Source organism: Primulina tabacum, chromosome 9 (genome assembly GCF_025594145.1).
Source record: "Primulina tabacum isolate GXHZ01 chromosome 9, ASM2559414v2, whole genome shotgun sequence".
Classification (NCBI taxonomy): Eukaryota; Viridiplantae; Streptophyta; class Magnoliopsida; order Lamiales; family Gesneriaceae; genus Primulina; species Primulina tabacum.
In genome coordinates, this window is record NC_134558.1 from 34,520,616 (window position 1) to 34,547,563 (window position 26,948).

At 35.2% G+C, this 26,948-nt stretch overlaps 4 protein-coding genes and 1 long non-coding RNA gene across 5 annotated transcripts; 3 read left to right on the plus strand and 2 right to left on the minus strand.

The window, feature by feature from the left end:
- The first annotated feature begins 3,441 nt into the window (after positions 1–3,441).
- LOC142555454 (protein ANTAGONIST OF LIKE HETEROCHROMATIN PROTEIN 1-like) lies at positions 3,442–5,637 on the plus strand. The gene has a single exon (XM_075666322.1). It carries the CDS (start codon positions 3,747–3,749, stop codon positions 5,259–5,261), a length of 1,515 nt encoding a protein of 504 aa, XP_075522437.1. The 5' UTR covers positions 3,442–3,746; the 3' UTR covers positions 5,262–5,637.
- Positions 5,638–8,172: 2,535 nt separating this feature from the next.
- On the minus strand, positions 8,173–10,176 carry LOC142555455 (ran-binding protein 1 homolog b-like). The gene is made up of 4 exons (XM_075666323.1): positions 9,930–10,176; positions 9,402–9,553; positions 9,117–9,242; positions 8,173–8,661 (listed from the first exon to the last, which is right to left on the minus strand). The coding sequence occupies exons 1-4, from the start codon at positions 10,091–10,093 to the stop codon at positions 8,465–8,467; spliced, it is 639 nt and encodes a 212-aa protein (XP_075522438.1). The 5' UTR covers positions 10,094–10,176; the 3' UTR covers positions 8,173–8,464.
- A 2,468-nt stretch (positions 10,177–12,644) lies between these two features.
- Positions 12,645–16,056, plus strand: LOC142555453 (protein phosphatase 2C 50-like). The gene is made up of 5 exons (XM_075666321.1): positions 12,645–12,902; positions 13,401–14,573; positions 14,660–14,977; positions 15,053–15,158; positions 15,482–16,056. Exons 2-5 carry the CDS (start codon positions 13,701–13,703, stop codon positions 15,814–15,816), a joined length of 1,632 nt encoding a protein of 543 aa, XP_075522436.1. The 5' UTR covers positions 12,645–12,902; positions 13,401–13,700; the 3' UTR covers positions 15,817–16,056.
- A 240-nt stretch (positions 16,057–16,296) lies between these two features.
- LOC142555452 (aminopeptidase M1) lies at positions 16,297–22,679 on the minus strand. The gene is made up of 19 exons (XM_075666320.1): positions 22,359–22,679; positions 22,100–22,245; positions 21,494–21,596; positions 20,791–20,977; positions 20,608–20,701; positions 20,283–20,436; positions 20,051–20,155; positions 19,847–19,963; positions 19,576–19,689; positions 19,023–19,205; positions 18,617–18,893; positions 18,416–18,537; positions 18,221–18,318; positions 17,553–17,730; positions 17,365–17,479; positions 17,220–17,287; positions 17,069–17,143; positions 16,719–16,796; positions 16,297–16,615 (listed from the first exon to the last, which is right to left on the minus strand). Exons 1-19 carry the CDS (start codon positions 22,590–22,592, stop codon positions 16,430–16,432), a joined length of 2,634 nt encoding a protein of 877 aa, XP_075522435.1. The 5' UTR covers positions 22,593–22,679; the 3' UTR covers positions 16,297–16,429.
- Positions 22,680–23,729: 1,050 nt separating this feature from the next.
- On the plus strand, positions 23,730–26,822 carry LOC142555457 (uncharacterized). The gene is made up of 3 exons (XR_012822406.1): positions 23,730–24,049; positions 24,239–24,918; positions 25,610–26,822. It is a non-coding gene; the product is annotated as an uncharacterized LOC142555457 (long non-coding RNA).
- Positions 26,823–26,948: the final 126 nt, after the last annotated feature.

The following is a 26,948-nucleotide window of genomic DNA, read 5'->3' on the forward strand; positions in this document are numbered from 1 at the left end:
CTATCATACAATCAGAATTGCGTAGTATCTTTGGAAACACAGATTATCATACTTGCTATTGCGCCTACTACTTCATGTATACACTGACTTGATCTTTGGAGTGGTTACTATCGCGACACCCTCGATGTACCCTAGACAAGGTTCTTTGTAGGTCGGATTCGACATGTTAACTACCTGGCTAGCTCGGAAAATGAGAAGCCAAGGCAAGTTTTTTCATGTACATTGTTTTGGAGCTTACAGCCTGTGTTTTATGTGAAGGTAGTCTTATCATTATATTTCCATGCTCTCTTTCAACTGATAACGGATATGCATATATACTGCATCAATAATTTTTCAGTCATGTGAAACTATTATCTTATTTATATGAGAAAATTAGGATTTTGGTACTATAAATTGGTATGTTTTGGATTAAAAGTTTGATTTTACCCGGTAAGTTAATTTTTTTTTGTTTCGGTCATTTTTTGTATGAAATCAATGAATCTAATGAATATTGTTTATTTGGCACCGGTTTTCTCTTACGTAACTCATATGGTATAAATAAAGCTCATGTTATACACATTAACATACATCTAAACAAAAGTAAAAGAAAAAAATAAACAAGAACGACACTCAATATTTTAAAACCGGAAGAAATTTTTTTGCATTTTGCTGAGTTAGATTTTAATATATGTAATATGAGTTTTATTGTCGCCATAAGATCCAATTAGAGCACATTGAAGTTCCAACTTCTAATTCGTATGTTAAAACACTTATACGAATTTTAATCGGTTCGCGCATAACCTATTAGCTTATTGGAATAGTGGATACGCTCATAATTTATTCTTTTTCCAATTTGGATCCATCAATTGCTCTTCTCTGTTATAAATCTAGGCATACGTACCGGTAGCGCTTGCTAAAATTAATAAAAGAATTGTCCAGGAAAATAATATTTGTGATGCTCAATAGTAGAAGATAAAATTGCATGTTTGACACGCTTTTGAATAGCGTTGTAATCAACTCCACCAAGTCAAACACGATTTCGGTTTTACTTGGTCAATATTTGCTTTGCACCATAGAAGATAAAAATTGCATCTTTTGACACGCTTTTGATTAGAAGTTTCATCGACTCTCTATAGAAATTCTATCGGTGGAAACCAAATTGTTACTATTATCTGTGTATTTTGCACTATATTATATATTAAACGAGTGTACATATTTATTAACCGAGTTTGGTATAAATTGGTAATATCAAACTAAATTTAAATATCTGCTGCAATATAAATTTATTATATCTCATATATATAACAAAATAATAATAATAATTTATTATCAGACAATTCGATATTATGTCGGTATTATTAAATATTGAGACCGAGCGAAATGGATACGGGGTTCACTGCCTAACAGACGGGGGGTCAAAATTCCAGTCATTATTCAAATATCAAATTTATAAAAGTTGTCAAATCAAACCGAATCTCCTCATTTTTTTAATATAAAAAAATAAAAGAAAAACAATAGTATTTAATTGGAGGGGTCGAAAATATGCGTAAGAAAAATCTGAACTCTTCGTGAATTTGCCTCCAATTCTATATTAATTTAAATTATATATCATTATATTATCCCCGTATTGTACACCAAATGATTAATTTACGGACACCTAGTGGTAGGGACGCAATCGAGTCGAGCCGAGCCGAACTCTTGAATGTTTGAGCTTGGTTTGTTTATAATCGAGCCGAGCTCGAGCTTTATTTAACAAATATATTCATGGCTCACGAGCTTTTTCAAGCTTTTATCGAACCTAAACGGGATCAATAAATATGAATTGTATATTTAAATATTCATTAAATTTATTAAAAGATAAATTATACATTTAGAAAAATAATATAATATTCTTATTAAAATTTGTCAATTTATTATAATAAATAAATTTAATAGATTTTTCTACATACTTCATAATTAATGTGTTAAATCAATAAAATATCAAAATTATTATTTTTCATCTAAGATATTACTTATGAATTTACTAACGAATATGTTCACGAGCTAACGAGCCGAATATTGTAGAGCTTGAACTTGGTTCGTTTATCTTAACGAGCATCATTAAACGAACTCAAACAAGCTTTTATCGAATCGAGCTTCGAATAGCTCACAAACGGTTTAGTTCATTTACATCTCTACCTAGTTGTTTAGGATTTGGATCCACATGTTAATTTATGTTGTAGGGATGGGTGTGAAGATCATCTTGTATGCTAGCTTTTCAATTAGGCAAAAACTTGTGTGAGACGGTTTTATGGGTCGTATTTTGTGAGACGGATCTCTTATTTTGGCCATCCATGAAAAAATATTATTTTTATGCTAAGAGTTTTATTTTTTATTTTGAATATCGGTAGGGTTGATCCGTCTCAAAGATAAAGATTTGTAAGACCGTCTCAAAAGAAATTTACTCTTTCAATTAATACAAAAATCTTAATATCAATTACATAAATCATAATTATCATTGAAACTCTCCCAAAACACAAAATTATGTTGTCAATTTTATGAGACGGATCTTCAATCCAACTCAGTTCATGAAAAAATAATATTTTTTATGTCAAAAATATTTTTTTCGTAAATATGAATCGAATCAACCCGTCTCAAAAGAGACTTATTCATTGGAAAAATACAATAAAAACCTCAATAACATTTTATGATCAAGTCGTTAATTTTTTTTCCACAATAGGAAGCTTTATTCAATTTGACTTTTATTATCAAGTCATTAATATTTTTATTATTAATGTAAATTGCATATATATTTATCCAAACAAAGAAATAAACTATAAGAAAATATTTTCAAATATTTTTAATATAATTTTTTGTCGTTCTATATAAAAACTAATTAAACGCCAAACATAATTATCCACAAAAATCTAAATTTACAAGAGTTGCGTGAACAATGCCATTAGTGATTCATTAATTAAAATGTGAACCCCACGTTGACATGAAGGTCATTCATGTTCACATACATATATATGTCATTTATGTTCACACACATACAGTTTTCTAAAAAGCGATAGATCGGAGCCGGATAGTCGCCACAGCTTGTTTAGGCGGCGTCCAGATGGTTTTTTTACAATATAAATATCTAATTTTTTTTGTTAATCTCTGTATTTCTCCATAATTTCTCTATATCAGATTCAAACTCAAAATTAATGACATATTTTTCTTATTTATACGATACAAATTGATTGAGAAATATGTCAGACGATCTTTTTAAAAATAAAAAAATTATATATATATCACATCAGACGGCTTCTAAAAATTGGGGCGGTGAACGACCGCCTAACGCCTAGACAACACTTTTTAGATCCATGTAAATATTTTTTCGGGGAAGGTTCTCATGGGCGAGCGAGACAAATGACAACATATTAAATCCATGTAAATATATAATTTTGTGTGCGAGCAGCTTTCCCAACTCGCCGTCCTTTGTCTCGCTCGTCCATGAGAACCTTCCCTGAATCTCAATGTGGTTCACACCTAGCGCACACGTCTCTCCACCTGTATGCTTAAATTATGTATGTAACACCTTACGCGAAATTTTCAAACCCAGACCCACTTTTTGTACTTTGACATTTATCGCTGCGTTCACATCGTAATTTACGATTTTTATCAAACGCCTTAACTGCGTATATGTATTTGAACTTTGACGTCTCCAGGTTTTGCAGATCAACCTTATTGCTCGTCGTGTTTTCGATACTTTCGAATTTTTTTGAGGGAGAGCCCATTTTGAAATGAGTGAAAACAAGCAACATCAACAGCAGCAGACTAAGAGAAGAAAAAAAGTGAATGCGAACGATAGTGGTGGGATTATGGGTGCGGGAGTGGATGAGAAGCGGGTTAAGACTAAGGGGTTAAACGAGATTATTAGTTCGTTGGATTTTCTCGATGATCAAGAAAAGAGCGATCTTCAAGAGATGAAGAAGGTGAATCAAGAAGAAATGATTCGATTCGAGAATAATCACAGCCAGCAAAGGGTCGCTACGATGGATTATTTTTATAAGTTGAAGGAATATCACAAAGATGCTGAGCGCCACGACGGGACTCGTAAAAGAAAGGCGAAAGCGAACGCTTTTACTGCCGCTAACGTTGCTGCATCAGCCATCGCAGGTGCAAGTGCGGATGAGTCAGTCTCTAACGATGAAAACGTAACCACCAGCAATAAAACTCTGTCATCCGGCCCTCAGCGGCGGCTGTGGGTCAAAAACAGGTCCAAAGATTGGTGGGATCAATGCAACAGTCCTGATTTTCCCGAGGAAGAATTCAAGAAAGCATTTAGAATGGGGAAGGGTACATTTGATTTGATCTGTAGTGAGCTGAACTCTGCCGTAGCCAAGGAAAACACCATGTTGAGGGATGCAGTCCCCGTAAGGCAACGCGTAGCCGTGTGCATATGGCGGTTGGCCACTGGAGAGCCGCTCAGGCTCGTTTCTAAGAAGTTTGGATTGGGTATTTCTACGTGCCATAAGCTTGTCCTCGAGGTTTGTTCGGCTATAAGCAGTGTTTTGATGCCCAAGTATCTTAGGTGGATGGATGAGGATAATATGAAGACGACTATGGATGAATTCAGTTCGATGTCTGGAATTCCTAATGTGGTTGGATCAATGTACACAACGCATATACCAATCATTGCTCCAAAGATCAGTGTGGCAGCATATTTCAACAGGAGGCATACAGAAAGAAATCAAAAGACCTCGTATTCGATCACTGTTCAAGGGGTCGTTGATCCAAGGGGCGTCCTCACCGATGTCTGCATCGGCTACCCCGGTTCAATGTCGGATGAACAGGTTTTGGAAAAGTCCACGCTCTTCCAAAGGGCAAATGCTGGGTTGTATAAAGGTGTTTGGATTGTTGGAGGCTCCGGATTACCTTTAATGGATTGGACATTAGTTCCTTACACACATCAACATTTGACTTGGACTCAACATGCTTTTAATGAGAAAATAGGAGATATTCAAAGGGTTGCGAAAGATTCATTTGCTAGATTGAAAGGGAGATGGGGTTGTTTGCAGAAGCGAACCGAAGTTAAACTTCAAGATTTGCCAGTCGTTCTTGGGGCGTGCTGCGTGTTGCATAACATATGCGAACTGATGGGCGAGAGGTTGGATCCAACGCTTAAATTTGAGCTCTTTGATGATGAAATGGTCCCTGAGAATGTCTTTAGATCGACAAATGCGGTACGCGCGAGGGACGTGATTGCGCATAATCTTTTGCATCATAACCTTGCTGGAACCTCATTTCTATCTTAGATTGAAGAGATTTTGGCGTTCAAATAACATTATAGATCCGCATTGCCGCTTTGAGGAACATGCAGTCATAATTTGCTCAAGGGGCCCCATTTTAAGTCCCTCTTAGATGGGGCTTGAGCAAATTGATGATTCTTGCGTTGTAGGTTTGATTCATGGTACATAGAAATTACAGAGAGATGGGCTTTAATTTCTAGATTTTGATCAACAATAATTAGGTGCATTACAATCAGTTCTTTTTTTTATGCATTACAATTAGTTGAAGTCTATTTGTTTGATTTAATTGTTTTTCTTGTACAAGTATATGATAGTTACTACAATATTTTTATCTTCGAACTGTGAAATGAAAAACTTACAATTTGTTTGTTTGCGTTTCCAACTTTTTTTTTAGCCATTGGTTCTTTTGTTTCTTAAATTTTTGTATTAATTAGAAACTAAAGATTCCATGTTGAAAATGTTGCAAGATATTATTTTGTGTCAATGTAAAAATATGATATTTGAATCCTCTTTTATGGCTGAAAACTTATCATCATCACATGATGTTGAGCTCTTTTTACTCAAAATGATCGGTTGATCATCTGATCGATCTCACACAATATTAGATAAATTTAAAATTTTATAGATAGCTTGGTAAGATATTATTTGTGTCGATGTCATTTCATGTTAATATGTGGGTTAATGATGTCACATCACAAGTGCATAATTTAAATTTATTGCGATGAAATATTTTTAAAATTTAAAATGTAATTATTTTTGAATTAATATGTAATACAATAACATAATATTTTGGAAACTAATAAAAAAAATTAAGTTAAACTTTACCATGTCTTCTGCTAAAAATTGTTAAGCATAAACAAATAAGATTTTATTCACTAATAAAAAAATTGGCTGAAATAATCAATCAAGAAAAAAAACAGTTATTAGAAGTAATCTATAATTTTTTTAAATGACGATGTATGATTGCTTTCTTTTTTGAATTATCTTTCGAATTAATGCAACCGTCTACAAATCACGTTAGTCAAATAAATTGTACTTGACAAACCTTTTGCAACATACTCACCCAAAAAAATTTTGTAGAAAAAATCAAACTCCTAACCATTAATCAATCGCTACTCACCTATTCCACAACTCGATCCCCACTATTGGGCAACCTTAATCTATAATTCTTGGTAAGAGAAGGACCGCCATTAGAGCAGTTGAGCATGGGTTTTGGACTTTTGGTTGCCGTCTCAGAAGAGTATTCATTAATGATAAAATAGTGGTCTAGTCCCGTTCGTGTTTCGACTTTTGAGGTCATCCATTTTTCTAATTTAGATTATATGTTGACAATTAAACACATTGTATTTTTAGAGTAGGTGTCTTGCGACACGGTCTCACAAATCTTTATATATGAGACGGATCAACCCTACCGATATTCACAATAAAAAGTAATACTCTTAGCATAAAAAGTAATATTTTTTCATGAATGACTTCGGTGACACTTGCAAACAAGAAAGAAACTCGTGAATGGGCGTCGGAGGAGTGTCCGGCGTAGCCACTCCGATGCTTAAATCAGTAGGTTAAAGATAAACACAAGCGAATATATGGGAGAATATATGTAAGTGCTTGAGAGTTCAAAGAATTCAGAATCTGTAAATGACATTAATACCTGCTATTTATAATAGAAAATGGGGTAGGTACCTCGTTTCCAGTGCCACCGACTAAGTATGGCAAGTCGGCTGCCCATACTATAGGTTCTGATGACTTTTAGAACACTCCAAACCCATGTTTCTATGACAGATTAGACAGCTTGTATCAATCACACTCGAGTGTGGCACAATTCTCGAGGTGGCCCGGATGGTAAGGTACCCGGGTGCTTGTATGAGGGCCCGAGCTATTGATTACCCGGGAAGAGGAGAAATGCGCGGCTAGTGAGGAAAGTACCCGACATATTGGCTCTAATCTGGACTATCCAACTAATAACTCGGGTCTTTCATGACTCGGATCCTTATGATTCGAATCTTTTACATACAATAAATAGCACATAAATAAAATCGAACTCAAATAAACCGACTTTTGAGGTTGAAGTAAACGTTCAACTGACACCAAACTGGAATTAGTTTAACAATATTGAATTGTTCGCATGTCAAACTTGGTGTGAATCTTGTTAATGTCGACTGAAAAGTCAACGTGGTAGGAAGTAAGCAATCACGTATTATCAGTTTTCAAACCAATAAAACCGATATTTTGCCATTTGTGCTCGTCAATATGAAAAACTTGCATAAAAACATGACACGCGGGGAAGGGGATAAACAAATGAGTGAGACTAGCTTTGTCTTTCTATTAGTATGCTATGACTCCAGTTTTGCACGATTCGTACGAGAAAAATAAGAAATCTTGACAAGAAACTCATATATGAAAAGTTGTTGATAGAAGAATTGAACTTGTAACAATTGACCACGTTGACGTTGACCTCCCCAAGGGCATTTTTCTTCCTTTTTACGTAAAATTTAAAAGGGTTTACTGCAATTTGAAAATATACAATGCAAAATAAAATGAATTTCTTGGGCAGCTGAGAAGTCTTACGAGTGTCTACATCAATATCATGAGACCCAAGACATTATTTAAAATAAAACTTCTCAACCTTAAGCTAATCAGCAGGCCACAAGGTGAGTTCAAACTCGGAAAGTACATTGATTTTCACAAAGTGCAGACCAAGGGAATATGCAAAATGAGTGCAATATTCCATTTTTAAATCTCCCACGATCTTCAACAAGCCTTGGCCTTGGACCATAAACACTCGGCTTCTAAATTTGATTATCGACAGACCAAGCAGTCTCATCTTTACATTTGAGATAATAAAGACATTTAACAAGGAAACAAATGTAAAGCATGGGCTATAATACATAGAAGCAAAAATAATAGTTCTCAAGAGTTAAGACCAACAAATAGAAGTATATTATAGGTTATAACCTGTACGTAAAGAGTAGAGCATGAACCCAGTATAAAGCAACAAATATAAAGGTAACCCAAACTCGGAAACAAACACTCACCAATTGACACCAACTAAGAACCAGAAGACAAACCAAAACCATAAACCATCCATGAAAACAATACCCAGTACTAGGTTTCCTCTCAACCGAATAATAACCCATGCTTCGACCCTTGTCAACAAAAACCAAGACGTCTACCTCCAAAGAGCTTATTTCTCATCACAGATTTTCTTGCTACTGATCTTTATCCTTTTTCTCACCCTCGGATAAAGGTGCCTCCTCTTTTGCCTTTGGTTTCTCTTCACTATCTTTTCCTTCAACACTCAAATTTTCAAGAAGATCAGCAGCTGCATTGGCTTCTTCACTCTCTCCACCACGCTGCGCCAGAGATTCAGTGATCTCTTCAATTTTATCCTTGAAAGCTTTGCAGTCTGTAACCCATAATAAGAGTAAAAGAGGACGTAAAAAAATTATACAGAATGCAAATTCAACATCAGAGAATTAAAATATCAATCACGAGTAAGTTTTTATCACAAGCTTTCGGAAGTAATTTACACACGAAACCAAAGAACAATTTCATAAAATAATCAGTCTAATCCCACCTTCAGTCATTAACCGGGAAATCACAAATAGTCCTAGACTCCTACAGAACCCCAAGTAATTTCAGATGACAACTATATGCCAATGAAAAGGGGCGACACATATATAACCCCAACTGCCATATCAAAGCGAAGGCACCTTAGAACAACACTCCAATCAACATATCATACGTTTCTTGGACTGGAAAATGTGTGGTACAAAATTCAAATTAAAGCAATTTATTCGGTATTCCAATTAGTAAGAAATCAAACTAAAACCAAATAGGAGATAGAGTAGAGCATCTCACTCTCAACCGATGGAAACCGAATACAGAAGGTCTCATCCTTTAGCTCTCCATCAGCGAAATCAGCAGCATGCCATACACAAGACTTGTCATTCCCATGATGCTCTTGAACAGAAAAAGCGGGCAGCACTGTCGGAACCAATAAAAACAAATAATTTAGACAGGCATGCCACCTTATTGTCAGATTCCACGATTCTTTGAACAAAGATCATTAATAAATTTGTCCAGATAGATGCAAACAGAATGATAACTATAAATTACCAAATAGGAGTAACATTATTTGCTTACCAAGGTGATTGGCACAAATTTTTAGGGTCTTATTCTGCCTCATGACAAGCCTAACTTTTCCATTCACCTTGTCCTTCAGTAGCTTCACAGTCCCAACTCCCCTCTCCTTCCATTGGTTCCCTTCCTTGTCAAATCTATACAGTTTTGCCTTCCTATCAATCACACATAATCAGCACTCGGTGATAATTTCAAAACCAGAGCATTATCACACACGTGGAACAGTCGCAGAAAAAATTAAAAAAAATCCAGCATCACAAACCTACAGCAATTAATCAAGCAGATAAAAACATTCTAAAAACTCCATCAAAATAAGTAGAAAGCACAACTTCAAGCCCCAGTCAATCACAGCCCATTCAACAACACCAAACCGTACAAACTATTGCATCGATCCAAAAAAAACACCGCCGTCACGTCGATCGCGTAAAAAACAAGCTACCTCAACTTGCATCCAGGGCATAAACAACTAACAACCCAGAAACTAAGATTTCACCATTTACTCAAAATTACGTCTAAGAATAGATCACTCACAAATTAAGAATAATTTCTTCATTCTCCTCGCCGGTAATGACGCTAACTTCTTCAAGCCTGACGATCGGGGCCACCTGTGCTCCGGTATCCTCGTCTTCAGCCGCTGGATGGGGGTCTTCCTCCTCTTCTCTATTCGGAACTGCGGATTCTGCTACGTTCGCCATAATAATCCGAGAATAACTGCAGGAAATGTAGAGACAGCTGGGAGTGGGATCCGGAGTGGTTTTGAGGGTTTGAAATTTGAAGCCGAGTTAGGTTTTTGAATGCTTATTATGGATATCTGAAGGGCCTAAGCCCATTAGTAATAGGGCCTAGCCTGCTAGATATGATTCAACGAAAAAATATTAAGCCCATTAATGAATATTTGTAAAAAATTAAGTGTAACTAAATCTAAATCTAAAAGATTAAAATACTTGAATAAAAAAAAATACTTGAAAGATAAAGAATGTAATTTATTATTAATATTTAAAAATACACATAACATCCCTAATCTCTTCAAATTTTATAGCATCACAAACGTCATCTTCATATATATCATATTATTATGTCATTTTTTATATAATTATATTGGTAAAAAAATCTTATGTGTGTGTAGGACCGAGCGCTTGCCGCTTTACCAAAAGATATAGCTGGTAGTAATTGTGCAACTCAAATATTTTAAACCGCACCGCATCTCAAGCATCACGATTTGATCAATCTACCGAGCAGGGGCAATTATTGCACCTAAAAATCTCCCTCCCAATAATTGCACTCCTTGCAATCAATGAGAATCGAACCATGACCTTGGCTCTGATACCAATTGTAGGACCGAGCGCTTGTCGCTTTACCGAAAACTATAGCTATTAGTAATGGTGTAACTCAAATATTTTAAACCGCACAGCAGCTCAAGCACCACGATTCGATCACTTTACCAAGTAGAGACAATTATTGCACCCAACAATGTTGTATCAAATACATTAACAAATTTAAGTTGTTTAAAACAAGTAAATATTTGAGTCTTACGAGATATCCGGGTTGATAAAATATGTTAACATTTGACAAATAATAACGAGTTCGATATCTTTTATCAATACTTATTCGAACAAATATGTCACATAAAGTTTCTTATAGTGACTAGGTTGAACCTATCGTTAGGATATTGAACATGTTATTAGTATATCGAAGATATCATAAATTCAACAATTTTATATTTATCTTGCATGAGTGATCCGTGATTTTTTACGTTACCATCGTTGTAGGAAAAAGAATATGGATAATTGGATGCAATCATGCAACTTCCGACCCAACCGAAGTGTAGATTCACAAGCAGACAATCAAAATTTTTTACGACTAGTGATTTGGGGATATCGTATGATGGCTATCTACAAAATTCAAAAACCGAGTCAAATGTTACTTATATCCTAAACTTCTAGTCTCTTATTTTCAAGAATAGGTTTTTTATGAGATTGTCTCACGAATTTTTATTTGTGAGACGTGTTAACCCTGCCGATATTCACAGTAAAAGTAATATTTTTAGCATAAAAATAATACTTTTTCATGAATGATCCAAATAAAAGATATGTCTTACTAAATACGACCCATAAGATCGTCTCACACAAATTTTTTCCTATTTTGAATTATATATGATTTAATTTATTTTTGTTTGTTTGTCTCAAATATATAAACATATATCCATATTTAACGATATATTTTTTTATTATTTTCCTAACATATTCCTATTTGATTTAGTGTCTTGTAATTAACTAACTATTGTAAAATATATATATATTATATAAGAAATTATTAAAAAAGGAAAAAATTGAAAAGTTGTTTATATAAATAAAATTTTCAATCAGACAAACTTGTATAATTGAGATTTGAGAGAAATTTGATATTCCGCAATAACATCACATAATAACCATGTTGATATCTTGATTTCTTTTTGGTAAAAATTTGTGTGAGACGGTCTCACGGGTCGTATTTTGTGAGACATATATCTTATTTGGGTCATCCATGAAAAAATATTACTTTTTATGTTAAGAATATTACTTTTTATTGTGAATATCGGTATGGTTAACAAATCTTATAGATAAAGATTTGTGAGACCATTTCACAAGAGTAGTTTTTGTTTTTATGCTATTCTTCTTAAAATTACTCCTATATAAATAAGTATCTTCAATATTTTGTTCTTTTTTTTTTAAGTTTTCTAACAAACTTATTTCATCTTTATGAATAATACACCATATTGGTTTTGGGAATTTTAAAAATAATATATATATATATATATATATATATATATATTAAATGTAAATCTCAAATAAATCCACCTAAATTACTTCTTTGAAAATAAATTGTCGTACAAAAAACTCTTGTGAAATTATTTTATATGTCAAATTTATGAAATAAATATCTAATTTAATTCGATTTATAAAAAAATATTAATTTTTATTATAAATATAAATAAAAGAAGAAACTTGCAATTATGTCTTTATGCAGTAGAAAAAAAATGAAAACTTTGAGCAAAATTTTACTATTGGAGGCTGGCAAAAGGTTCAACGGGTGGTGATAATTTATTATGCCCACTTCGATTTGACATCTGTCCGTCATTTGTCTCACCAAGATTTTTTTATTTATTATGACAATAAAATAATAATCTCTATCTTTTTGCACAGCGTCGTCGAATTGAATAATCAATAATTAAATATCAGTCTACTGTGTTTGATTTATTTTTAATCAAATTGATTGATTGCACGCTTCCCCACTGTCCAGTCCCCACTAATTGAGATGCTCTCCCAAGTCCTAAAATGGGCTTAAGAAGACACTATAAAACGCACAATCCAAAGTATAATTTCATTTTCAACGCTTTTTAGCTCACCCGATTTCTTGGGTTCTTGATTTTGTTGTATTTTTCCCGTCTGTTTCCTGCAGATGTTCAAGAAAATGAGAGGACGGTGGATACTGGAGGGTTTCTTTAAAGCAAACAAGTAGTAACTAGTAAGAAGTTTTTTTTCCTAATTGGTTTTGTTATTTTGCAGCTTACATAGTTTTCACTCTTTTTCATTGTAAATATTAAATAATATCTTGATGGTATTTGATTATTGTAGTTAAATTAATCGTATTGGTAGAAAGAGAGAGTTGGACTAAAAAAATAAGCTCAAGATTTGAAGAAGGGTTGACATGGGTTGCCTCAGATCCAGGATACTCAAAGTTTTAATTGGATGAAAAAAGTTGCTTTTTTTTTCTTTTCAGGAATTCCTTGTGATTCTTGAACTTGTCTTTCCTAGGTTCTTTTACACGATCCCTTTTTGTCGTCTATCTTTATTTTTTTGTTTTCGTTTTTGTTTCACTTGTTTCCTTTTTTTTTGTGGATGGATAAAGGGCTGGCTCTATTTGTTGGTCTTGATTCTTGAATTTTATTTCGAGTTATTTGATTAAACTTAGAGGTTTTTTTTTTCCCCTGATTTTGATTCAAGTGCGTTGTTCTTGATGCAGATAATAAGGAGTTGATACAAGGTTCACTAATAAAATCTTTCTGTGTATGTGGTGACCTCTTTCCGAGGGTGCTTCTTGGTTTCTATATTTGGCTGCCGGGTCAGATAATTCATTTTCATTTTAAGGATTTTTTAGTTGGGTGCCAATTCAACAGTAAATTTTGAGGCATGGGATTGAGTTGGTACTTCCAGATTTTTCTTGATATTTTCTAAAGGCGATGAATTAGCTTAACCATGACAGGTCTTGTAGTTTTAGATGGACGGTGGCTGGGTAACTTTAGCAATTTAGATTGTGATAGCGATGGAAGAGATGTACCAGGCGGTGGAAGTGCCTTTTGAATTAGGTAATTTTATATTTGATAACCTGAGGTTGAATAGTTGTATGGATACTACGAGGATTGAGTTAATGGAAGACTCTACGAGCTTGTTTCCTCGTGTTGATACTACTGGGAAAGTTGATAATGAGGATTCGAGTTTTGCTGATTCAGGTAGTGAAGTTAGTTTTACAGCACTGTCGGGATTAGAGGAGAATAGAAGTGGGGCTTCTTCTGCCATGGCTTTGACTTCTGAGGACGAAAGCCAGTGGCTGCCAACCAATGTTATAGTCCATGAAAGTGAAGAGGATGGTTCCTCATCATTGGAGGGTGACCTTATTCTTGACAATTCTTGTTCACTCTCTGTGGTGAGTGATTCTAGTAGTTTATGTGGTGATGATTTTTTAGGATTTGAGATGAGTTCTGGAATTGGGGCGAATTTTTTAGAGGTCGAGAAGAGCACATGTGATGCCGATCTTGTTTCCACTACCAGAGATTTAGGAAATCCACTCATATGCACAAATTTAGGTGACTCTCTGACTGTGAAAGTAGGGAATGGGGAAGAGGCTGTAAACTGTGGTGGCTCAAAATCATCTGTGGCCTCTGTCCAGTTGGATAAAGGACCGAGTGGAAGATTTGGTCGGAGTATTTTCGAGGTCGACTATGTGCCTCTCTGGGGGTTTACATCTGTGTGCGGTAGGAGACCAGAAATGGAAGATGCAGTGGCAACAATACCTCGGTTTCTTGAAATTCCTATTCAAATGCTTACTGATGATCAATTCATTGATGGGGTGAATTCAAGGTTAAGTCAGTTGACGGGTCATTTCTTTGGAGTCTATGATGGTCATGGAGGCTTGCATGTATGTTTCTCTTTCTCACTTTGATGAGTAATTTTAAACTGAAAACACTTGTGCTTGATATGTAGAACTAATAAGTATATCTTCAGGTTGCAAATTACTGTCGAGATCGTCTCCATTCTGCTTTGGCTGAGGAGCTGGAAGCTATCAAGATGGATCTGAATGAAGGAATTAGCAAGCACGGTTGTGAACAGAAGTGGAGAACTGCATTTTCTAAATGTTTTATCAAGGTTGATGATGAGGTCGGAGGAAAAGCCACACTTAATCCTGTTGTTCCTGAAACTGTTGGCTCAACTGCTGTTGTTGCCTTAGTTTGTTCATCACATATTATTGTGGCCAACTGTGGCGATTCAAGGGCTGTGCTCTGTCGTGGCAAAGAACCTATGGCACTCTCTGTGGATCATAAAGTATGTTGTTTTGGTCTATGTAAGGAGAAAAATCTAACCAATGCGATTCTGATAATACTCTCTTCTGTTTGTTAGCCGAACCGGGAAGATGAATATGCAAGAATAGAGGCAGCTGGAGGCAAGGTGATACAGTGGAATGGACACCGTGTCTTCGGAGTGCTTGCGATGTCTAGGTCTATCGGTATGTCCTCGGCATTGATCTTTTTCCTTCATTTACATTTTAATTTCTTTAACTCAAAGGTGTGGATCATATAATCCGCCCCTCAAGCTATGGAGTTCAACCAAATAGCCATATTTCATATTTTTTAGCTCAATCTCGAATTTTTATAACCGGTTCAACACTAGGAATTGAACTATTTTGAATTAGAGTGTGACTTGAATTGAAGTTGGGGTTGAACCATTTTTTACCCGAATCGCACTGATTTATCAGATTCATTGAGAAAAACCAGAAATATGTGATACCCGTTTAATTTTAAATGTTCATGGTCTTCTTGGGTGTTGCAGGCGACAGATATTTGAAACCCTGGATTATTCCAGATCCTGAAGTAATGTTTGTTCCTCGAGCTAGGGAAGATGACTGCCTCATTCTGGCAAGCGATGGTTTGTGGGATGTAATGACAAACGAGGAAGCTTGTGATATGGCTCGTAGAAGAATACTCTTATGGCATAAAAACAATGGTGCCACGCTTCCGACAGAAAGGGGTGAAGGAATCGATCCTGCGGCTCAGGCTGCAGCGGAGTTCCTATCGAATCGTGCACTTCAGAAGGGCAGCAAGGATAACATTACTGTAATTGTCATAGACTTGAAAGCTCGAAGAAAGATCAAGAACCGAACCTAGAATAAAGCGTTTCTGCATAATTTCTCATCTTAGAGTATGTTTTTTCGTAGCTTAACTAGAATGGAAATCTTGATGTAAATTGAGCTATCTGAAATAGGAAATGGAGTCCCTTAGAATAAATATCAGGGCGCATTATGGTATATTGAATGACCTTGATATCCTATTTAGAGGTATTTTACTTCATTTTATGTATTTCATCAACGTGATGAGCCTCCAAATGAATGAAATGTCTGATATGAACTGCTGAGGTTGGTGCAAATCACTAGGAACACGGGTTTCTTGAAAAATGCAAAAGTTTGTACATGTCTGAACCTTAATTTTACCTGGCGGGCCAATTACGACAATTGGGTCGAGCCAGAAAATCGCGCTCAATTCTTTATAGATTGGTTTATGTAAATCACACTAAAGTTGGGTCCTAAAAATATCTCAATCAACACAAACCAGTAAATATAAAACAGGTTGATACCAAATTCTTAAGACGAGGAATAATAAATCAGCATTTATAATTAAATTATAGCTGGTGTATGTGTAATTTTATTGGTTTAGGCTTTGTTGTAAGTTTTCACAGCAAGAAACAAGAACGTTAACAGCTAAACTGTTAAAAAAACCGTGTCTAGTACTTCCTATATGCTAGCTCTTTCACAGCTTCAGCGAGATGTTTTTCAGTTTGAATGCTTCTGACCCATGCGGTGTTGATGTGAACCCTTTCAATGCTTTGCTTTAACGTCCTGGCAATGTAAGGCTTCATTCGGCTTGCAAAAAATTGTTCTACTTCTTCAGCCTTCTCATAAGAAGAGAACTGAAGCATAACAAATAACGTAAATTGTCATGTACGAACCACCAGAATCTTCAAAAATACCAAAAGCGGAGATAACTGAAGTACACAGGAGAAAGAGACAAACCGGTGATACTATTGCACTGATGAAGCGAGTTATAAGGAATCCAGCACCATAAGTTTTACAAATCTGATCCCAATTGTGCTGTACACCAAATCATCAATAACAAAAGTATTAAAAATGGCATGGGAAAGTTTTTCTTTTGCAACACCATGAACTCATCAGATAAGTTTTATGAAAGTCAACAAATTGTGCTCTCTCCAGTACGGGTTTAGGTTAGGCCACTATGGAAAAGAAAACGGAGCACCTAATTAAGCAAATCTTCAACACAGACCATAAACAAAATCAATGTTCTTTTTATTGTCTTTGTCACATTCATAAGCAAATATATCCACAGACAGCAACTGCAGACTTACTTGCAACCAATTCCAAGCTACTTCACGAGCATCCTTGCTAACTGACAGTCCAAAAACAGCATCTTGACTCCTTACCTGCATAAGTAAGAGAAATAAGTAGAGAATCAGAAAGAAAAGTAAAAGAAAATTCGCTCAAACATATCAACAGTACCTCAGGAGAAAACAAAAAATTCAGAAATTCTTGTATAATTTCAGGATCCCGGCAGGACGCCAGTGAACCTGTGGGAAAAATTAGCTTTTATAGGAGCTTCAAAAGTTGTTCATGATAAAAGGTACACCAAATAGTGATGTTGAACCTAAAATTCGTGTCTTCTCCTGGCTGAGGTCGGTCTCTCTATAGACTTTTAGAAGAGATTCATACCCAAATCTGTTTGATTTACTCACGTTATGCATTACAGCAACATATACTGCCTGGCAAATGGGAGAGCTGTTAGCAAACACCGAACATTCATAGATATCCTCTGCAGCCAATCCAACAACTCACCCTTCTCAAATCAGGAGGAAGAACGGGTGTATTTCTGTCTTCCAAAAACAAGTGAAAGCGCCTGTTTCCTTCATCTAGTGTTGTGTCATGCCCAAAAGCAGCCAATGCGGTCAAGAGCTCCCCTCGTAACATGGCATCAAGATGGCTTTCTCCTTGTTTAGGATCCCAACCAAGCCTCCTGATGAAAAGAAAAGAAATAGAACCATGCGCAAAAATGTCAATATGTGACTATTATGCCTTAAGGGATCGATGAACACACCAGCTCTATAGCCCTAAACAAATAGTTATTAGTATATTACATGAACAAAGTGTTGCGACGTTCGGCCTGATAAAATAACACTTTGGTGTCGGCCAGTGGATAATCTTTTTCCAGACATCATCAATACATAGAACTTTTGGATCTATGGGTTATTAAAGGTCTTGATTAACTGGAACATGGCAGGACCTCTTGAGGTCGTTTCAGAAATCATGAAAATGAAAACATGACAGTGCAAAGATGACTTGTGCAATCTGAACTAATTGTCATTCAAATCCCAAACGGAAGCCAGGCATGTGTGTGTTTGAAGTATACATTTACAGAACAAGAGATGACTCAAAAAGGGCATGCAAGAACAAGTGAATATAACTGTGTTTTGAAGAAAATGATTGGAAAACTATGATGAACATACTCTGCAGAATACTGGAAAAGGTTGATGAAAAATAATTTGAGATCTTCCAGCAATTCAGGAGCAGCATCAGCAACAATTCTTGCAACTTTAGAGGCAATCTGCAGTAACAAAATGTTGTGTAAACTGTTGAGGAAATTGATTATGAGAAAAGCCAATATTTGAAATAAAAGCACAACTTTAAATTGAGAACTTTACACCGATCAAGTTTGAAAGGATAGTGTAATCATGCTCTTCACGATAAGCAGTCATCAAAGACAGCAAAGAGGTCAGGGACTGCTGGCATGCCATGGACAATGCGTAATAATCATCCAATATTCCTGCTCAATAGAAAAACCGAAGTTAAATTATCCCCTCTACCGTCAAGAAAGATGAGAAACAACAGAAAATCAAAACTACCATATTTATCACTGGTTGACAAAGACTTTCTTTCTATTGCATCCCTTAGCATGGCTGATAAGTCATCATCATACCTCACCCTAAAGAAACTAGTCTGATCCACATTAATCTTAATCCAAGTCCTACCAGATGTGCCACTAAAAAGTTCCTTTACATCAAGAGTATCATTTTTGGTTTGCAACAAGAAACTTTTGCGGGAATCGTAAGAGCCACAGCAGAGAGTTATTGGAACTATCCATTGACCATCACCGTGAGAACCACTGAGCAAAAATTGTGACTGTTGATAAATGAGACAAGCAGTTAGATCTTCCATGAATTATTTAATGTTCATAAGAAAAGTGGTAGTGTTATAGGAAACAAAGCAATCTCCTCAAAAATCGATAATACAAGTGTGTCATCAGATAACCTGCTCAAACACCAAAATGTGGTCTCTCAATTTCACTGAAACAACAGGATAGCCTTTCTGCTTTGTCCAAGAGTTCATGAGCTTGTTCACAGGTTCACCAGATTCTTCCTGAAGAACTGACCACAAATCTTCCGTCTTTGCATTTGAGCAAGCATATCTTTTGATGTATGATGCAAGTGCCCTCTAGAAGAATCACAAGAATCAACACCAACTTTATTATGAACAACTGCAAAGAAAGATATTTAACATTCCTGCACAACCTCGATGACTTTAACAAACATTTACACAATCGAGCGTTTTTTATTTCATACGTCAGGTGAATAGAATTTTACGCAACCCACATACTGTTTACCAGCAAATATGATAAGGAGGAGAATACTTCTAATTTTATATATTTTTTGCTGAGGATAAATTCACGATTCTAAAATTGACGATTCTAACAAATTTAGAGCTAAATACAGTTCATAAACCAATTTAACGGGCTGCAACTTTAAAACTGGCTGAAATTTAAAATATTGGAAAATGAAAGAAATTTTGAAACCAAATAATCAACCTGAAAACATTCAGGCCCAAGGTAGCTTTGTAGCATCCGAATGACAGACGCACCCTTCCTGTAACTGATTGCATCAAAAATTTCATCAATTTCACCAGCATGATTAATGTCCACCTGGGAAGAGAGATTCGACTCAGTTAAAATTTCAAGATACGTCTTAACAACTCAGTACAAAATTAAACTGCTTCACTTTAACCAATGACAGTAAACCATTTTGATCCACAAAAGCTATATTGTAGGAAGTGCAATGAACCCAACAACTGCCATGTACCTCAATGGGATGAGATTCTGCAAGCCCATCTAGTCGAAGTCCCTCTGTACTCTGTTCAAGAAACTGAGTCCAAACTTGCCACTCTGGAAACAAGCTATCAGCGGCTAAATAACTAACCTGATAATAAAAAAGGCCAAACATATAAAATTGTAAATGACCCCATGACGTACAAACAAGCACTTAAAACTTGAATTAAATGGATACCCATGTAGCAAATCCCTCATTCAGCCATAAATGAGTCCACCATTCCATTGTCACGAGATTACCAAACCACTGATGTGCTAGTTCATGAGCAACAACAATAGCAACCTAAATAAAAGATGAGACGATTATTTACACACTAAGAATATGAGACTCAAAGACCATGAAATATTTATTGTGCATAGAGTTATCAAAGAAATAAATAGAAACTTAATGATAATAAGCATTCGTTCACCCTCTGCTTATTTGCCGCCGCAGAATGCTTATCATCATAAAGCAACGCTGTTTCTCGGTATGTCACAAGACCATAGTTCTCCATAGCCCCAGCAGCAAAATCAGGAATTGCAATCATGTCCAATTTGGGTAATGAATATGGCACCTCAAAATACCTGGGTATTTTGAATTTAGCAAAGTATCAATGTAAAATCAGTTATCCCCTAAGAAAGCATAGCATGAGAATTAACTAATATTTAATAGCTCAAATTATAGGCTTGATAATAATATAATTTCCACAATTCAGAGTGTTGCAGATGATGAAACTATAGAAATTCACAGCATACTCTTTATAAAGGCCAAGTGTTTTAACAGCAACATTAAGGGCAAATTTTCCTTGACTGGCTTTGCCAACCTGGCAGTATACCCTCACAAGAATTCCTAAGAAACATGGAATTAGACGATAAAAAACATGAAGTAATATTAATGAGATAGTATTGACACAGGATAAAGGAAAGTCGCAATTGCACCATCAGGTGTATGATCTTCAACGTAATCAAACAGGCCAACAACAACTGCCACCAAGTAAGTTGACATGATTGGTGATTCTTGATAATACACTGTCTTGAGATCTCCATTCACTTTTTCTTCAATGACAGGCATATTTGAAAGAGCAACTAGTTCGGAAGGAACTTCCAATGTAATCTTGAAAGTGGCCTGAATTGCAGACATGAAACAAATCAAGGATATGGTTCACTCTTCAAGCACTCGAGAACAATTATTTGAATTAAAAAATGAGGTTAGATCGAGTAATATCTGCAACCTAATAACTGATGAGGCATTTACATTATATTGCAGGAAAAAGTACAATCCATACTGCACTATCTAAACAAGTTTCACGCTACTAGATTTATGGAATTCATGTCCAGGTTAGATAATGAGACTGCATAAATAAGACTTATGTACACACAAACTAGTATACTAGAAACAGCCTATGATGACCATTAGGACTGACAAGTAATAGGCGGCAATTTCTGGTTCTTACTCCTTTTAACTCACACATTTCTGAAATAGATGTGAAAAACTCATTCAGGATGTGTATAGAACTTAGCTCCGTATCAACAAATTATAAAATTAACCCGATCACACTGGGTCTACAATTAATTGAACTAAATAACTAATATTTACTGCAAAGAATTCTTATAGAATACACCACAAACATCTATGGAGTACCTTACAAGCTGGCTCATCCCAACATGGAAAGCACCTCCTTGCATCAGCTGGTTCAAACTGTGTAACAGCCATATTTTTCTTCTCACCATTATGTTCATAGGAGCTGATAAAGGCATTAAATCGATTAAGACCCATAAAAGAACAGAGTAACAAAAGGTTCACCGTAAAGAAAAAAGCAGAAAATTGGGCAATCAATTCAAGAAGTAAGCTTTTCATTTCTCTTAGCATCATCTACAGTGAAAGGGTGTGGTGTGTACAGTAAGAGGCTTCGAGGGACACCTTTTCTCATTTCACACTGCTAGAATTTGGTGAAAAAATCAGAAAGGTGAGTTCCCCGATAAACATAATCATACTCATTATCATTTTTTATTACTGTAGCACATATATAGTAGTTAAACAAAAGTTTCCCGTATAGTGCATTTGATCCAAAATTCAAGTAAATTCCCCAAAACTTTTCCAACGCACTTTATCACATTGCATCTACGACAGATATAAAGTTACAATTTCCCTTATTTTCAAGGCAATATCAGAATGAAGATGACAAAGTAGAAAAATCCACGCGCATGCAAAAGTAGGCAGGACTGCGTTAAAAAGAAAATAAATAACCTTCTATAAAATCCTTTCATCCTATCGTTCAGTGTCCCGTCGAATTCCATGCTCAAAAACCCGACTCCAATGGGCAAACTCTCCTTGAACTCCACGACCGCTATCTCATCATCCTCACACACCTCCACTTCCACCGATTCCACAACCTAGTCAAATCCAAAAATACACATATAAGTTTTTCCCCTATTGGAACTTAGGTTTTGACAAAAATCACGAGGACGCGAACGCGCCAATTCGATGACGACAACAACAAGGGCACCTTATCATTCGCAGCGAAGATAACGGATTTAGGATTGATGGATAGCTCGGCAGCGTTGAGGACAAGGAACTTCGTGTCGGAAACGACATCAACGGAGATTTTAACGGCGCCAGCGAATTTGCAGGCGATGAGGTCAGGCTTCAGTCTGAGATCATAGTGAGTAGGAATGGCGAATTTGGGGAGCCGCGGCTGGCCTTTGAATTGTGAGTATCCTGGTTTCTGTTGCTCCGCCATTGTTGTCCTTTTAGTCCACAGACAGTGTGAAATGTGAATCTCGGCCAGCAAGACACGGCGGGGGTGCTGAAGATATACACCCACGGACCGATTCAAGGGTTAAATATAAAAATTAAGTGGATCATTTTTATTTTTTTTTATAGGAAATTTCATTAATTATCAAAAAGTTCATTCAAACAAGACTGATTCTCAAAATTTACACAAAGACTAGCATGAAAACAAGGAGTCCTAACTAGTGTTATAAAAAGCTCGAGCATGCTTAAGTTTGAAACTCGATAAAAACGCTTCGCTTCAGAGAAAAGCGGAAAAAAACGGTCAACGGTAGTTTGACCGAATTAAGTATAATTAAAGTGTTTAATTAAGTGCGTTAAACATAATTAATCGAATCTATTTGTTTTTAAATTTTTTATTTTGAAGGTATGTTTTTTTATTTTAAAATTATAAATTAGATTTATAATTTCGATATTTATTGTTAAATTTTAATTATAATTAAGCATGTATGATAATGATTTGACAAATATTTAGCATTTTTTAATGTGGTCTAGTTGCAAAAACAAATAAAGATTACAATTTTGAGATTTTTATGCTTTTATAAATATGAGAATTAATGAATCAGACTTAAATTTATCATATTTATGTATTATTTTATCTATTTGTTGGTTTGAGATAATTACAATTAAACTAAAAATAAAAAAAACGTTTTTTCACGTTTAAGTCTGTGCTAATCTCGCTTAAGTTTAAAAAGTTTAGAGCTTGACATCCATGCTACGGGGCGCTTCACGCTTTTTAGAACCTTAGTTCTAACAAATGTATGTGTTGCTATATTTGATTGTCATTGGTGCAAAATTGATTAGAGTTGTTTAACTTTTATTTTTGATCTTTTTTAGCTGGAAGACACTATAAGCTCGAGTCGAAAAAAGATTAAAATAAATAAAGCATATAAATTATAAAATTAAAAATAAAATTCATCTTAGCATAATCAAAATTGAAAAAAAAAATAAATTAATTGTTAACATGCCAAAAATTGAAACAAATGAGACAAAAAATGTCATTTTTCAATAAAAAATTATAGCTATGTTATTTTATTTATGGATTAATGGGCTAAAGAGTAAAGAATTAATGGTCTCATATTGAAAATTGGGCTGGGATCGGTTACGTTGTTTTGGACTTCAGATCGAAAGTCCAGAACTTTCCGTCGCCACATGAGGCAAACGGCGCACACCAGAGAGCTGGAGTACATGTCAAGAAATCAATCGTGGTATTATTTGCCCCCGAAGAAAATTGCAGCGGTGTTTTGGAGTGATCAAGGGGAGTGAAATCCAACAGTTCAGCTGTATGATTGAATTCTATTAATCTGTGGATATGTGAATTCTAAAGAGGGACAAGAATTGGTCGTCGACTTCCGCAACTTCACTTTGTGCTCATCTTAGGACTGCCTATCACAGCTGTTTCAAAAGGTAATCTTTTTCTTGTTTTCTTTGTGGGTTTTTGTTTTAGAAGCTTTTGTGCTTGAATTTCCGAAAAATACGACATTTTGTGGTGAATGGGGATTTTTTTTTGGGTAGACTATGGTTTATAATTTTCTTTTTGTGTGAAAAAATTTCTTGGAACACTAACCAGTTAGTGCGTAATTTGACTTTGTGTAGGTGGTATTCAAATAAGTTATTGAAAGGTTTATGGGATAAAGAAAAGTGTGGTTCGGAGTGGGGAGAAGTGCAGAGAATGCTTATCTGTATGATAAGTTTTTGTTAATTGAATTTTGGGTTGAAATTTTATTTCTCTTGTGAATTCTGATGAGAAAGTATTGATTGTTTTATTTTTTCTTTGCTCTATTGACAACAACATTTGGAAGATAAGCCATTTGAGTCAATTCTCGGAAGCAGATGGCATTGTGGATTTAAACAGTCGAGATGAATTTAAAAGCCATACTCGTGTTTCCTAGTGATTTTTTCCAAAGATTAATTCTAGAGATTGATGTATTTTTTTAACTAGTCATATTTTAGTATTTTGTAAGATCATGTATTTCATTCCGATATGAAGTGGTTGAAATTTCGAAATACTTGTTCTTTGTGAAGTTCTGTTTTGTATTTATCTCTAGAAATTTATGGAGTTTGATTTGTTGCATACCTAGTGATGATCAAGGAACAATTTTAGGTATCAAATTGTAATGTCCAACAACTCCACAAAAAATTATGGAGTGGCTGATAAAATTATGAGGTACCCCCAACTAATATGCAGGGCTTTTGGGCTTGCACTTTTCTCTCAGCCTTAAAACCTAATATCGGTTTTCTATTTGAGAGTCAGCAAAGCGGAAGGACTGATCTAGGTAAGGACTAACATCAGATCTGTATCTATGATATAGTTAATGCTCACAGTATAGTTTCTCTATTAAGATACATGCTTAGATTATTAATGTGTGAACGAAAGGCATTTAGAGTGGGTCGTCCTGGGTTTTGATGTTTAAAGGGTTAGGCAAGTTATCTCACAGAGGCTCCATAAGAAATTCCGGATTGACTCGTAAGATTAAGAGACTATATGTAAAACGTTAACTTTTGGATTTGAGTTCTCTTTTTCGGCTTTATGGCCTAAAACAAGTTCTCATATAATTGATGTAGTTTAATTGTTGTTTTAACTGCCATTTGATTGGTAATCTGATGAGGAATCTGCATGATCTCTTTATACTTTTGAATCACTAAACCTAGGCATCAGTTTCTCAGGGGAAGATTATTTATTTTGAGTATTCTTCGAGGAAGATTCTAAAAGGTTTGACACGGTCTTCACTTAAGTGGCAAATTATGGTAGTTTCTTTATTGTACAAAGTGAAATTCTTTGAAATTGCTAGGTAGGAAAGTTTCATAGTCGTGAACTTTTACAAGTCATCATCCAATATGGACCGGACCAACTTTTCTATTCTTGACACCATTTTTGCTTGAATACTTACCCTTGCTATTGTTTTTTCTGCCATATTGTTTATTATTTGTCTACCCTAGCTAAATATTGTTTTCCTTTTGTAATAGGAATAGCAGTCCCCCTGACTATTAGTCGGGGATTCATGATAATAATGAAATGATATACAATGCCAGTAAACAACTAGAAATTTGTTCCTTCCGAGACAAATTTAGTCAGTTGTGTATTTAGTACATCGGAACTCAGTAAAATTTCTCTAAGTTCTTAGCACTTGTGTTTCTTGAAATGTCTCTCTCTTCTTGTATGTTCCTGGCGAAAGCTCATTTTACATTGTAATTGCATCAAACTACTCAACCTGAGAGGATTTCACTTAGTTTGTTCTTAACTTGAAATCCGAGAACTTTTGTGTTTAACCTTACATGATCATACTAATGTTCCAATAATAAGAGTTTATCATTTTCCATTTCCACCGTCGTTTTCTTTTTAATTTCCGACCTATTCGTTTATATTTCTCGAGAGAGAAATGTATAGTCAGACACACTTCCATTATTGGCACCAATACTAGTTATGCAACTGGAATTACGCAAAAATGAAGGTCAATAGTCTGCCCGTTTGACTACTGAATCGTTTGTTGTAAGTGGATTACGTTACTGTTATTTGACGAGACAACTAATCAACTCTTGCACTTCCAGAGGGCCTCTATCCTTCTATGCATATTTTCTTTTAGACTTCTGAATGATTAATTATATTTTGCATATAATTTAATGGGAACTTAATTAAATAAATATGTATAATTTGAACAAACTATTCAGTGTGTGATTTCTACTTAGAATATTTTCCCCAGCATTTTAAGGCCATGGAGTGGCAGCCATGTTTGAACCTGCAGTCTTCGAAGTTGATTAAAAAGCATTCCTAAGTTTCTTCTAGAATTATGCATACAGTAAGATCACGATTGTTGCACTTGCTTTGGATTTCCTTGAGAGGGATTGTATCTTTGAACTTGAGAAATTAACTCAATTCAATTTGAAAGTTTGAATATTCGTGATTCTCCCCCTCGGTAGTATGAAAGGCTCTATATGATCAAACTCAAGCCTTTCCTTAGCGAATCTGATTCATTCGTTGACATACAACCATAGTGATTCGGTACATACACAAGATTTAAACCTTCCAGTTTAAAATATTTTTACATGATCATAAGCTTGTGTCAATTCCATAATTAGTCAATCCGGGAAGGAGCAGTCGTCTCGTTGACTTTTCCCTCCCGGCTAAAATCATCGATTTTACGATCGCCCTTCTTTCAAACTGTGTATCTGTTGGCCCCATTCCCTTTGGCTAATGCAAGAAATCAAGACTATAATGAGGGGTTTTTGTTAGTACTTTCCGAAAATGGTTTATTCAAACTATTGAACGGATTCGTTGTATGATCTCCCCATGTCTTTCATACATGTA